Below are 13,268 nucleotides of genomic sequence, written 5' to 3' on the forward strand. Positions count from 1 at the left end.
CAGGAAGACAGATGGCAGGGTTTGATCTATGGACCGTGACGACGGTTCGAAGTACATTCCACTAGACCAGGCGTAATAATTAATATAAAAAAAAATTCGAGAACTCATTTGGGGGCCCCCCTCCAAGTGGGGCCCGGTTGGATTTTCAAATTCTTTACCCCTCCCTAGCTACGCCACTGCTTACTGGTTTAAGCGCAAGCCGATCGCCTTTGCGCACTTTCTCCTGTTAGTCATAATCCCAGCAGACTCAGTAACTGAGCCGTGAGTGCCAGCAGTTGGACTGCGCTTTATGACACGTATACCAATGGAAGCATTTTACAGGCAATGGGCCGGGCACTCCCAGAGATAACTACATCGCGAAGGCATGTCAGTAGTAAGCTATACATTTGTGTTTTCTTCCAATTTAAAACTTAATCTCCATAACTTGTCCTTTTGTGTGTGACGTATATATTGTGGGGACTATTTCCTTGGCCTCGTGTGTCTGTTAAGATTATATAGAATGGGCTAACTTTCACTAGTAGTAGCCTACATCTTACTTTTGGTAGACTTTTGATTGTATGGTACAGCAGAGCCCTTTGTTCTACACTTTCTAAAAGTCTATTATAAACAGAAATCGTTAAGTTTTATTTTGGCATCTACATTTGTTGATCCGTAGAGTGTGCTACTGTATGCGAATTTTTATACCGCATGTAAAATAAAACTCTTCACCGCTATGTGGCAATCTTTGTAATAAGACTGTCTTCTTTGTGCCACATACATAATTATTGTAGATAAAACAAGTGACGTGTTAATCTTGAAAGAAAAAGGAAAAAAAAATCTTAATAACAGGTCAGACGTAAAATATTTTTTTTTATATTGCGCATCTTTCATACTTATAACATTATAGTATGTTCAGTGCGCCACAGTCCCATCTCTTTGTTGACCAGTGGAGGGAGGGACGCATTTGGGAGAAGGTTTCCATGCTGCCTTTAGACTCTCAGCAAAACACATCAAGATCAAGTCCGAACTTGAGCCCCGTTGCAAGGTGACCATGCCGTTTTGGACTCTCAGCCACACATCACATTTACTAAAAATTTGAAACTCTTCACCCTTTTCATTATTTTTTCTTTTATTAGGACTAATAATTTTGTTCATTCAGGTATATACAGGTAGGCATTTAATTTCTTTAAATTTAATTAAATTCTATAAAAAATTTTGCATTAAAAAAAAACAACTGAAAAATAATTTACATAATTTTTTATTTATTATGTTATTAATGTTGTGTATTACTGCAACAGAGCAAGAATTTTTTTTTCTATATTAAATTGCATATAGACCAACTTCTGACACCATTTCAACATTCTCCCACAGTATGGTTTACATAGTGTGTAGGTAACACTAGAATATTTATAATTAAGGTATCACAATTCTCACCAGAGACATATTTCTAGCCCCTTTTTTTTCAAAGGTAAGTTACATTAAAATATTTACAATGATTATATAGATTTATACAAATGACAGCAATAATGAGCATTAACCATTTTGTTTTTTTCTTTACATAATGATTGTCTATAATTCATGCCCCAGCTTTATCACACAAAATGCATGGAAAATTAATTATATCATTTTTATTTTATACAAAATAACAAAACAAACCAAACAAAAAAGTTTCAAATATTCCCTCAGAATTGAAAACTCCCGCAGTGGGGGATGACGGAAGTTCAAACCTGGAACCATCCAGATAATATTGCAGAGTCCAAACCACATGACCAGGCTACCATCTTGTAATTATCTTTATTATCTTTAAAAGTTCAGTAACAAATGTAATAATGACATAAATAATAAAATGATTTGTTTAAATTTAGAAATGTACAACATGCCCATATCGCCAATATCTATGAACAAAGCTTTTTCAATCCCATGTACACATACACGGGTGAGTGCACTTCTTCAGTTTACAATGTCTCGATCAAATTGTTAAAAACATGAATGCATTAGAGCTAATGCTGAAACTTAAATAATTCAATAACTTGTAGTGGAAGAATTCTTTTAGGTTAACTAATTATTTATAGTTTCAATATAATACAATTAATTGATGTTTTGCAAATACTGAAATAGAAGAAATGGCATAATATAAACAATTATTTACACATGAAGAAGAGAAACAAAACAGTAAAACATAATCACAGTTTTTGGCAGACTGTTTGTAAACCTTGAATGTGTCTGTTAATTTTCAAAGCAGGTCCAAGTTTTAAGTTTAAGCCTTTTAAGACGTCTGCTCTTTTCAAAAGTAGAAGAGCCACACCATCAATTTCCTAGGAAAAAAAATAGTTGCAAGAAATTGTCAAATACAACAAAATGATTTCAACTAGTCTTTATAAAAGTAAAAGAAAAACAGGCTGGCCCAGAATGCATCGGTAAATAAGCAAAACTCATTTCCAGCCTAAAATAAAATAGTCTTTAATCTGACTACATCTGGACACAACTGTTTTGGTTATAAAAAACAGCTTATCCAATTAACTGTATTCAACTTTATAATGACTTTGTTTTGGTACTTTAGGATTTGGGTCAGAATAAGAAGCTGATTAACTAGTGGTACAACTAACAGGATTTCACTGTAATTAGAAAAAAGAGCTAATGTTCTTTTCAATTTTATAATATTGTTATACAAATTTTAAATAAAAAAATTTCCCAAAAATTACTTTACAGTACATTCATTTTAAAGCTGATAAAGAAATATTATAACAAAGTTCTTTGTTTTTCTGATACCTTTTCCCAAGAAACAACTGTCTAGACATGGATTTATTTATAGTAGCTAAACTTGTTACAAATTTACTCAAATTTGAATTTTCACTCAACAATTGCTTACTGAAATAGCTATAAGTATACATGCATTATATAATATAAGATCTCAAAGCAAGTATTTTAATTCTAGACCAGCATGCTCAGAGTGCTTTAGGTCAATAGTATTAGTGGGAAGTGGTATCTGAAAGAGGTTATCATTGCTGCCGTTGAGAAAATCAAGTCATGTTTCATTCCTGAATAAAAATGCATAGTAAATAGAATAGTCCCCATGAGGATTAGAACTTAGCAACCAAAAATTTAATACCAACAATCGATCCTTCTTCCTGACATATTATTCAATTGATAACATCACAATTATTTAAATATGCAACTAGTATTTCAGCAGAACTTAATAATCAAAAGCACATGAATAGATTTCATAAACATATGAAAACATTTCACTAACACACAAGTACATTTCACAAACGCATTACCTGTTCAAAGAAAACTTTAGATTCGTCAGGGAAACCTGCAGACGTAATATACTCAACAACATCTTCCACTGTCCATTGAGATGCATCAGGGTATAGTCCATTCCCAAGATGCTTGGGAGTAGTAGGAATATTATGGTGTCCATTCCTTAAAAACAAACACCCAAAACAAACAACATTAAAAACTTGAAATGATTAAAAACTTGAAATGTTTTAAAGTACTCTACATGAAAACAAAGATATATGTTATAATGAGCATCAAATAAGCCAATATACTGATTGAAATTTTCTTTTTCCATAATCTACTGTCATGTTAAAAGTGGAATGTCTTACAAAGCTGCATACTTTATCAAGCAACCCAATCAGGATACTGGCCCACAGAACATCTCTTTAAAAGACAAAGCTTAATCTAGAAACATTTGCGCAGTTCATTTCAGCTAAAGGACTAATTATCTGAACACTCCAACTTCACGAGAACAAAGAAGAAGAAAGAATAAGCATTGGGGGAATATTTTTCAATGAGAATATGAAGCTTCTTCTTCTTCTAGACAGCTTTTTGCAGTTGAGTTGAAGACGCTTTTACAATCTGAGCCTTGGAAAACTCACAAGCTGTTCTCAGCTTCTCTGCACTTCCATTCAGAAAGTTGGTTATGCTGGGTTGTTGAGGGGTAATAGGGTCTGTCTGAAGTGGAGTAAGTTGAAACAATCTATCTCAAGGTACAACTTTTTGTTTTTTATATTGCTAGAAAAAATATAGGAAGAGTGTTTTCAAAGGATCATGATTAAAAAAATAATATTTTGTCCTCATGCCTGCAATTTTTAAATATTAAATTATCATTGGCATGCTTATCTCTGATCTGGCCAGAAAATAAATACATTTATATATATTGTTTCAGCATGTTTATTCTGCCAAAAGCTAAAATTCTTATTACTTACATGTGGTGTAAGGGTATAGGAGATTCGGCTGGTGTTGGAGGAGCTGAATCTAATAGAAAAAAAAAAGAAACTATATTTATTTACAAATTTTAAGACAAAAATTTTTCAAAAGTTCTTAAGTAATTTTTTTCAATCATTGATATATATCTTTAAAAAAAATTGTGGGGAAAAAAGTCATTATCAATTTTGAAGCATGAATATAAAAAAAACACCAGTAAAAACCATCAGTATGAACCATGTTAAAAATAGAGGCTCAGATTAGCATTTAAATTTTAAAGCAATAACAAAAAGATGATAATTAAACCATGCTGAAAAAATAATTCTACAATTACAAAAATAATATCTCAAAGTTTCATGTCTTTCAAAGCATAACAAGCATTTATCTGTTCAATTTCTCAAATAAGGTTCTTGTTATTACAATGCCCCAGACCAAACCTCCAGCAAGATGGCTAGGGATAACAACTGATAGGTTGCAACCTTTAAACCAGCCTGATGATAGTCTGAAGTGAATACCGCACAGCTTCAGCTAGGCAGCTCTATGAAAGAATAAATATATAAGCTGCAAAGTGAATAGCTTACCATTAACAAAAGCATTTTTACCCCGAAAGCTGGACATAAAATCGTTTCTCTGCAGAGCCATATTTTCTAATTGACAGGCAGAACATTCCCAGTTACCTTGAGAAGAAAATTTAATCATTTATAAAGCAAAGATGAAATTTAAGTATAAAAGGAGAAACAAAAATGGATCAAGGGCAACAATCTCCTTTTAGAAATTAACGTTTTCACTCCTAATCACTTTATGTATTCCAAAAAGATATATGAAAGATTATACAATAGATCTTATCTTATAAATTAAAGAGGTTATTTCAAAAGAGAAGATAATTACGTTCTATGAATATGAATGGGAATTCAAAAAGATCTATATTTGACATGAGAATAGCATGCTTAAATCTAGCATAAGTGGTTTGAATATTAACTCTGGATCAGTCGAGATCTTAACAGCCAAAAGATGAGAGCCACTCTGCAGCAATATTCTTTTAAATGTCTACCCTATCTGATCTGAAAAATATATGGTGGTTGATTGGAAAGTCTTTAGATTTTGATTTTATTTTTTTTGCTTGACATGTTTTAGATGTTCCTTTTAAAATAAAGATTATAACATCCAAACCAAAAACTTCTGTAGGAGGGCAGGGCATGGGATTTCAACCTTGGGCCATTGAGACAGCAGTCCAGAGTGCAAACCACATCGAGCCTCTTGTTAAGTAAAGCTATTATGTCAAATGTACTGAACACTAACAATACTCTTGTTAACGGTTGGATACAGAAATAGATGAGCTTAAATGTAAAAAGATCAAAGTCTGAAACTTGAACAAACTTCTTCTCACCTGAAGGTTTCTTATTGACAGGTGGCTGATGGCAACTCATATGATAACCTTTGTCACAACAGTCGCAAAATAGCATTTGATCCTGCTTATAAAGAAGTGAACAATTAGGTCATTAAAAATCCCTACCAGGATAGCAGTGGCATAGCTAGGGGGGGGGGAGGGGGGGAGAATTTGAAAATCCTCATGGCCCCCGGCCCCCAAAAAGTGTTAAATATTAAATATTAAACATTAAATATTACGCAAATCGCAGAGGCCCCCAAGGAGGTCAGGCCCCCAAATGATGGGAAATTCCTAGCTATGCCTCTGCAGGATAGGGGCTACTTCTGAGTTAATTTTTTCTCCTACACTTTTATTGGATTAATCTTTTGATCTAATTACATTTTTTTAAGATCTACATCTATATTGGTACTAGCTTGATTTTAGAAAAACATTTTTAGCAACTGGAAAAAAAAAAGGAATTTTTTTAAAAAATGAATGTTATGTAGAACTAGATAAACCACAAAATAACTACTGACCGGAAAGCCAGGGTCCTGACAGAGACAACAAGTTTTGCAGTCCATACACTGCCATGGCCCTCTGTATGCTCTGACTGCAAGCTGACCAAAATAATTCATGCAAGAAGGGTGAGCTGAAAGTGAACAAAGAACAAGAAAAACATACAAATACTTTAAAAAAAAAGCTTAAATATTAAGTGTAATGGTATCAATTAGTTTTGATCAGTCATGGGATTAAATTTGTAATAGATATAGATTAACAACAATAAATCTGTGCGATTAGAAATATTTTTACCAATTGTTTTGTTCAGCACCATTTCAAGCTTTTAGCTTTCTCAATGCACTATGATCCTATCACCAGTTGGGGGAAAAAAAGGGGAGGGAAAGAAGGGGTGTATCTGGGACTTGTGAATGTTACCATGATAGATTTTTAAATATGTAGAAAAAAAATCTTGTTACTCAAGGCTCAATTCTCCTGAAGGAAACTAATGATTTCTTTCCCCTGTTTGATACCAAACAAAATAATTAATAACCAATAGTTCATTAAATAATTGGTTATTTATTTTTCTTTATGGATTCTTTTTTTGTCAGGTACAATCTACAAGAAATAATAGTGCAAAATTTTAACTTGATCTGAGATTGGGTGTGGGAGAAATAAGTTCAAATTACGTGTACAAACTTTTTACCAGACAGACATAGTGACAGACATAAGCTTTGTAAAAAAAACAACAACAATACTGTCACTGGCATACTCATTCTACTGATTAACTCCAAATAGAATCTAGACTCAGACTTTAATTTTAATAAAATAGATCATTCATAAGAATTCATTTGAATAAATAATTATGATTAGATCTAAAGAGAGAGACTAGGCCTAGAATCTATAACTAGATCTATATGATAATCTATATGACTAGAGAGTAGAGAGAGACTAGAGTACAGTCAGGCTGAGTCAGTAATGAGTAGCTCAGTATAGATCTAGATAGATCTAGACATGGACATGGACGTCATCACGTCAATCACGGTCATGGTCGGATCATGGATGGAGTACACACACTCATCACACAGCAATCTAGTCTAGATTAGATTACACAATAAATAATGACTGATAATTAGATCTAGATCAGAGTGACCACCGTAGACTCTTAAATCTAGATCTTTATAGATCTATATATCTAGAAGATTTAGACTCTATATCTAGATCTAGTCTGAATACTCCTAGATCTAGGTAGGAGTGAACTGAAGTGTTTTTATTAATATGAAGTATTAAAAAATACATTTGTAAAATTTTGTTTACTGCGCTTGTGCGAATTTCCAATCAGGTAGTGAATCTTACTAATAAAAAAATTCGCAATAATACTCAAATGTTTAAACTCATATTAAAAACTAGATTTATTTCATAGAGATTTAAATTAAATTTTACTAGTATTATTTATTGAGAATTAATTACATATGTGGTGAATTAAATCAAAAACCTTTTTTGGGCCAGAATAGGAATACCGGCTTGGTAGAGGACAGTAATAAAGCCGGGACCATCGAAACCACCGAACGACCCCGTCCAGAGCGCATACCGCACGACCAGTAGCCTGAGCCATCCTAGATTCTATGTTGATTTCTTTACTTATTTACGCCTACAGCTAGGACTGGGTAGCCAAGTGAAATATTGCACTTTTTCTTAATCTTCGGATTCGAAGACAAGTCTTATATAGGCCTACACTTATACAGGCCTACACTTATACAAGCCTACACTTATAGGCCTACACCTATAGGCCTACAGGCCTACACCTATATAGGCCTACACCTATACAGGCATACGCTTATACAGGCATACGCTTATACAAGACTACACTTATACAGGCCTACACCTATACAGGCCTACACTTGTAGGTACAGGCTGGTTGACAATCTTTGAAAGTTTTCCTTTATTGGTCCTAGTCGGCTAGAATCTAGCCTATCTATACACTATTATTAGGCCTATAATTATGCATGACTAAATGCATGACACATAGGACGTAATCATCTTCTTTTTTGAAGTAACGTCTGTATCATATAAGAAGCTAATTATACATCAAATAAAAAACAACTTATTCTTAAAGGTTGAATAGTAGTTAGTATACATGAACAGGGCCGGCCTTGGATAATTAGAGGCCCTAGGCGAAGTAAATTCGGTGACCCATAAAAAATAATAAAAAAAAAAAACTGATCATAAACCTTCCAGCCTAATTGACAAATAATGGACATTCGTGTATCGCTATTTCCGTAGTAGAGACAGAGTCTGACTAGTAAACATAAAGTCATAGTGCTTTGCTATGTTTGAGATCTGATCTTATCCAAGTTTCGCAACTTTTTAATATTTTTATTTAATGTCTTGTGTGACAGTGTGAGGTACGCACCCATTGGAGGCCCTAGGCGGCTGCCTAGTTTGCATATGCCTAAGGCCGGCCCTGACGAGAACATAACCCATTTAAAAGAATCCGTTTGTTTTAGTCCACAAGGCTATATATTTGATATGTGCATGTCCGAATACTGATTCTAGCCCGAAATCGCGCTCGTTGTCTTTACACTTGTGCATTATGTCGTGATTAAAACCCTTGTCTTCCTGGGCGTGTTCTTTACACTGAACCCTTTAGACTTGTATGCAAATGGGGGCGATCACCAGCACACAAATGGGCTCTATAAATGAGAATGTGTGAAGGTGTGTATGTGTGTGTCTCTGTGTGTGTAAGAGAGAGAGAGAGAAAGTGGGGGGAAGAGAAGGAGAGAGAAAAAAGAGTAAAGGAAAGAGATCTTCGATAGAAAATGAGAGATCGAGATAGGAAGAAAGAAAAAGACTAGAAGAGAAAGAGAGAGAAAGAGAAAGAGAGAGAGAGAGAAAGAGAGAGAGAAAGAGAGAGAAAATATTTGTGCGAGAGAAAAGAGTAAAAAAATAAAGTTATTGAAGGAGAAATGGAGAACAAGTGGTAGAAGAGAGAAAGAGAGGGAGAGAGAGAGAAAAAAAAAAGCATAAAATGACTAACTAAAAGAGTATGTGTGTACATCTGCGTGTTTATGTGATATAGAAAGAGAAAAAAATGGAAAGAATTAGTGACAGAAAGAAAAAGTCAAATTGAATGAGAGATGAGAAAAAAAGAACTACGATTAGAAAAAGACTGAGAGAGAGAGTCTGGGGTGAGGGTGCAAGAAGGACAAAGAGAGTGTGATGTGATCGTGCATCGAAGGAGGAGTAAATGTCTACATAGGCGTCCTAGACAATATATTCAGTATTCACAAGATCTCATGCTAATCATTAAACTGAACAGTAACGTTCAAGTTAGGTATCGATAGGTGTCAGCCTTTTAGGATTTACAACGGGCATTGTTCTTGCATGTAGCACAGAACACAGTAGATGTGTAAAACACAGCCCAGTAGGTGTGCACAACACAGTATGCGTGTGAAACAACACATTAGATGTGTAAAACACAGCCCAGTAGGTGTGTACAACACAGTATGCGTGTGAAACAACACAGTAGGTGTGTAAAACACAGCCCAGTAGGTGTGTACAACACAGTATGCGTGTGAAACAACACAGTAGGTGTGTAAAACACAGCCCAGTAGGTGTGTAAAACACAGCCCAGTAGGTGTGTACAACACAGTATGCGTGTGAAACAACAGCCCAGTAGGTGTGTACAACACAGTATGCATGTGAAACAACACAATAGGTGTTGTAAAACACAGCACAGTAGATGTATGAAAATACAAAGAACAATGAAAAACAATTATTTTTAACATTATGTTCATATAATCGCCTTTTAAGCAGTTTAAATCAAATACAAGTATAATTTAAATGCTCAGGCTAAAAAATGTTTATTTGTAAAATGTTTTACATGTTTCGGATGTTCCTTCAGAGTTGAAGATAATTACTTCCTAGTCCAAACCTCCCGCAGGACGACGGGGGATGGGAGCGGGCAGGGTTTGAACCCTGGACCATCGATAAATCTGAACGACAGTCCAGCGCGCAAACCGCACGACCAGGCTAAGCTAAATGTTCTCAACTAGAGCTAGATCATCTGTCTCGGTCCTAGTTTTGACTATGTGATGGTAATATAAAGCACTCATCCGATTTATATAACTTATCAATACATATTTTCACGCCCCACACAATACACAGCTTATAACAAAGCAATGGCAAAACAGGGTTTCTAAAAAAAAACAAAAAAAAACTTGTAGGCCTATGTAAAGTTCTCATATAGGCGACACATTTCATTGAAAGTATTTTAGCATTCTTCCATTAATGACAATAATAAATAATTTTCTTTTTTGAAGTAACGTCTGATATGACTTAGACTGGAAACTAGACTTAGGGTTTTCTACAATGTATTGCCATTTCAAAACGCTGTTAATTTCTATGCAGTACGATTACTATTGTTTATTATTGTTCCGCGATCAAACAATCAAGACCTTATAAAATGACGCTAAATCGCTTCAGTATTGATGAATGATGACTAAAATTGTAATTACTCACCTCTTGCTGTGCAGTCTTTGCAATGAAGAAGCAGCTCATGCTGCCCTTTTGGATTCCGCCCAGACAGATGACAGATGTCACAGGCTTGTTCACTGGGAGACCCATGTTTCTTGAGGTCACTCTTTTTGGCAATTTTCTTTTCTGGTCCGCCGTGGCCATTGCTCAGCGCTCTTTTTATCTGAGGACAGTAACATACTGAAATTAGAGTTGGCAATCAAATCAATTAGACTGGAGACAATCGTTGCCCCAAAGCTCAAGACAATCGTTGCCCCAAAGCTCAAGACAATCGTTGCCCCAAAGCTCAAGACAATCGTTGCCACAAAGCTTAAGACAATCGTTGCCCCAAAGCTCAAGACAATCGTTGCCCCAAAGCTCAAGACAATCGTTGCCCCAAAGCTCAAGACAATCGTTGCCACAAAGCTCAAGACAATCGTTGCCACAAAGGCGACCAACGCTTGCAAGAATACAAAAACAAAATCTATTAAAATATTCAGAAAGACACAAAGAAAAAAGCCACATTCCTCGTTCCATATGCTAGGACAAATGTGTACAAATGCTACTTCTTCCCTAGTGCTATTAGAGCATGGAATGGGGTTGCCTGAGCCAGCTAGGAAAAACCAATGACTTGGCAGAATTTAGTCATTGGTTAACATGCATGACGCGTAGGACGTACTCATTTTCTTTTTTGAAGTAGCGTCTTTATTTTATAAGATAAAAAGACTTGTTTTATTGTTTTGTTTTACATGTTTCGGATGTTCCTTCAGAGTTGAAGATAATTTACTTCCTAGTCCAAACCTCCCGCAGGACGACGGGGGATGGGAGCGGGCAGGATTTGAACCCTCGACCATCGATAAATCCGAACGACAGTCTAGCGCGCAAACCTCACGACCAGGCAGCCTTAGAAGTCATCCGTACCGATCGAAAAGACACTCCCCTAATTCAGCAGAAATGGCCGAGAAAGATCTCAGGAGATTACAGTCACCAATAAAGAAATATTTTCCCGTACAGGCACTCCCCCCCCCTCTCCAGGCAGAGTAGTGACCAATCGTCGTATGAGATTCGCAGGACAAATGACACACGTTCACCAAAGTCAGTCAAAACATAGAAGCCAGGGAAGAGGTTGTGGAAGTCGCCTATGACCGATCTCAGTGGAGACAGCCTGCCGCCCTATGCACTGAACGGCAGGGAGGATCTAAGTCGAAGTAAGTCAGTTTTCCAGTGAACAAAATCTCAACAAACTTGATAAGAACTAAGGAAAATAAAAAAGAAGCACTTGAAGTTTGGAAAAAAAAACAAGGCTAAGTCTTAACTACATAGAAAAGTCATTTATTTAAATTTTAATGGTGGATTGACCACCTAGAAATCACATCATGCATATTTCATGACTCATCCATTTAGAAGAGCAGCAGATTCCAGTCAGTTTATCGTGAATGTCAGTTGTAAAAGTAAAGGTTTCCTTTCAGACCTAGTTCATCTTTTTCTGCGGCCCACGGTTAAGGAGAGTGGCATGTGGCCTTTACTTTTCACCAACTGTCAGGTAGAGCTAGGTGGACTCAGAGGGCGCCTTGAAGATCTCGAAATTAAAAATCCCAGTCTTCCCCAGGATTCGAACCCGGTACCTCAGCGCTTTACCACTCGGCCACCGCGCCTCCATGTCGGTTGTATATTGGGGGGGGGGGGGAATTAAAGTGTCCATAAATGATGAAAAAGCGATGATAACGAAAAGAGAAGCACATAACTACTCAACGAGGGGAAAGAAAGGCGGGAAAGTAGACAGGAAGTGAAACAGGACAGACGGCGAGAGAACATTCCAACACTTTTATACAATACATACGATATATGAGCCACATTTCAGCACTTCCAAACAACAGGTAGGAACAATGAGCCTCAGTTTTTTCTCCAATTATTTATTCTAAAACAATGTTATCAGTTGCAAAGTCTTGCTCTCTCGTGTAAAAGCAATTTATTTTTTTCCTCTGAAACTCCTCTATGGTCTCAGCGCCCCCCCCCCCCATTCCTTTCAGGAATATTAAATGCTAATGTAAGAAGGGAACTCTTTTGCGGTGATACAGTGGTGAAAACGGAGAGGGCATGATGGTCGGCCTGTGCCATTCCTAGTACTATCTCTCCCTGTCTCTCTCTATCTCTCCCTGTCTCTCTCTATCTCTCCCTGTCTCCCCCAAGCCTGCCCAGCCTATTACCCTCGAAGTCGGTTAGATTTATTTCAATACGTCTCTCTTATCAATACTTAAGCCTTTTTGAATAGATTCTAACAACAACAACAAAAAAAAAAAAAAATTCAAATTAATTTTGTTTGGTTCACGGAAAGGAAAGAATGGCGTTTAATGAAAGGAAAACACATACAGAGTTGTGCTTCTTATATACTAACTGTAGTATCATTTTTAAAACCCAAGAAAAACTAATCTTTGTAGTATAAAGGAAACCAATTTGGAACCACGGGGTAGTTATTGGGGATTTTTATTCAAAGTGTATGCGACCCAAGATAAACAATATATAAATGAAAGATAAGACGACGGAGTCTGGCCAGTGTGGTTCAGATGGCCAGTGTGGTTCAGATAAGATTTTAAATTACGTCACATAAAAACGTTTATGTAAATCGAATTCGCAACATGACAATGATCTGATCAATAAGACACTTACGTTACCATTAACAACTTCCTGGTGCTCGAATATAAGG

The 13,268-nt window shown here is 36.0% G+C and overlaps 1 protein-coding gene across 2 annotated transcripts in view; it reads right to left on the reverse strand.

Moving 5' to 3' along the window:
• Positions 1–1,090: 1,090 nt before the first annotated feature.
• Positions 1,091–13,268, reverse strand: part of LOC106076337 (uncharacterized) — a 35,160-nt gene continuing 22,982 nt past the window's right edge. Inside the window, exons 2-8 of one of the 2 annotated variants that reach the window (XM_056030069.1) lie at positions 10,571–10,748; positions 6,091–6,203; positions 5,576–5,660; positions 4,770–4,865; positions 4,191–4,239; positions 3,258–3,402; positions 1,091–2,294 (exon numbers count right to left, since the gene is read on the reverse strand). In XM_056030069.1, coding sequence (XP_055886044.1) covers positions 2,163–2,294; positions 3,258–3,402; positions 4,191–4,239; positions 4,770–4,865; positions 5,576–5,660; positions 6,091–6,203; positions 10,571–10,748 — 798 coding nt within the window. In that variant the 3' untranslated portion in view covers positions 1,091–2,162. The remainder of the gene's footprint in view (positions 2,295–3,257; positions 3,403–4,190; positions 4,240–4,769; positions 4,866–5,575; positions 5,661–6,090; positions 6,204–10,570; positions 10,749–13,268) is intronic. The other variant, XM_056030070.1, reaches the window with a different exon arrangement.

This window comes from Biomphalaria glabrata, chromosome 5, assembly GCF_947242115.1.
Source record: "Biomphalaria glabrata chromosome 5, xgBioGlab47.1, whole genome shotgun sequence".
In the NCBI taxonomy this organism is placed as follows: Eukaryota; Metazoa; Mollusca; class Gastropoda; family Planorbidae; genus Biomphalaria; species Biomphalaria glabrata.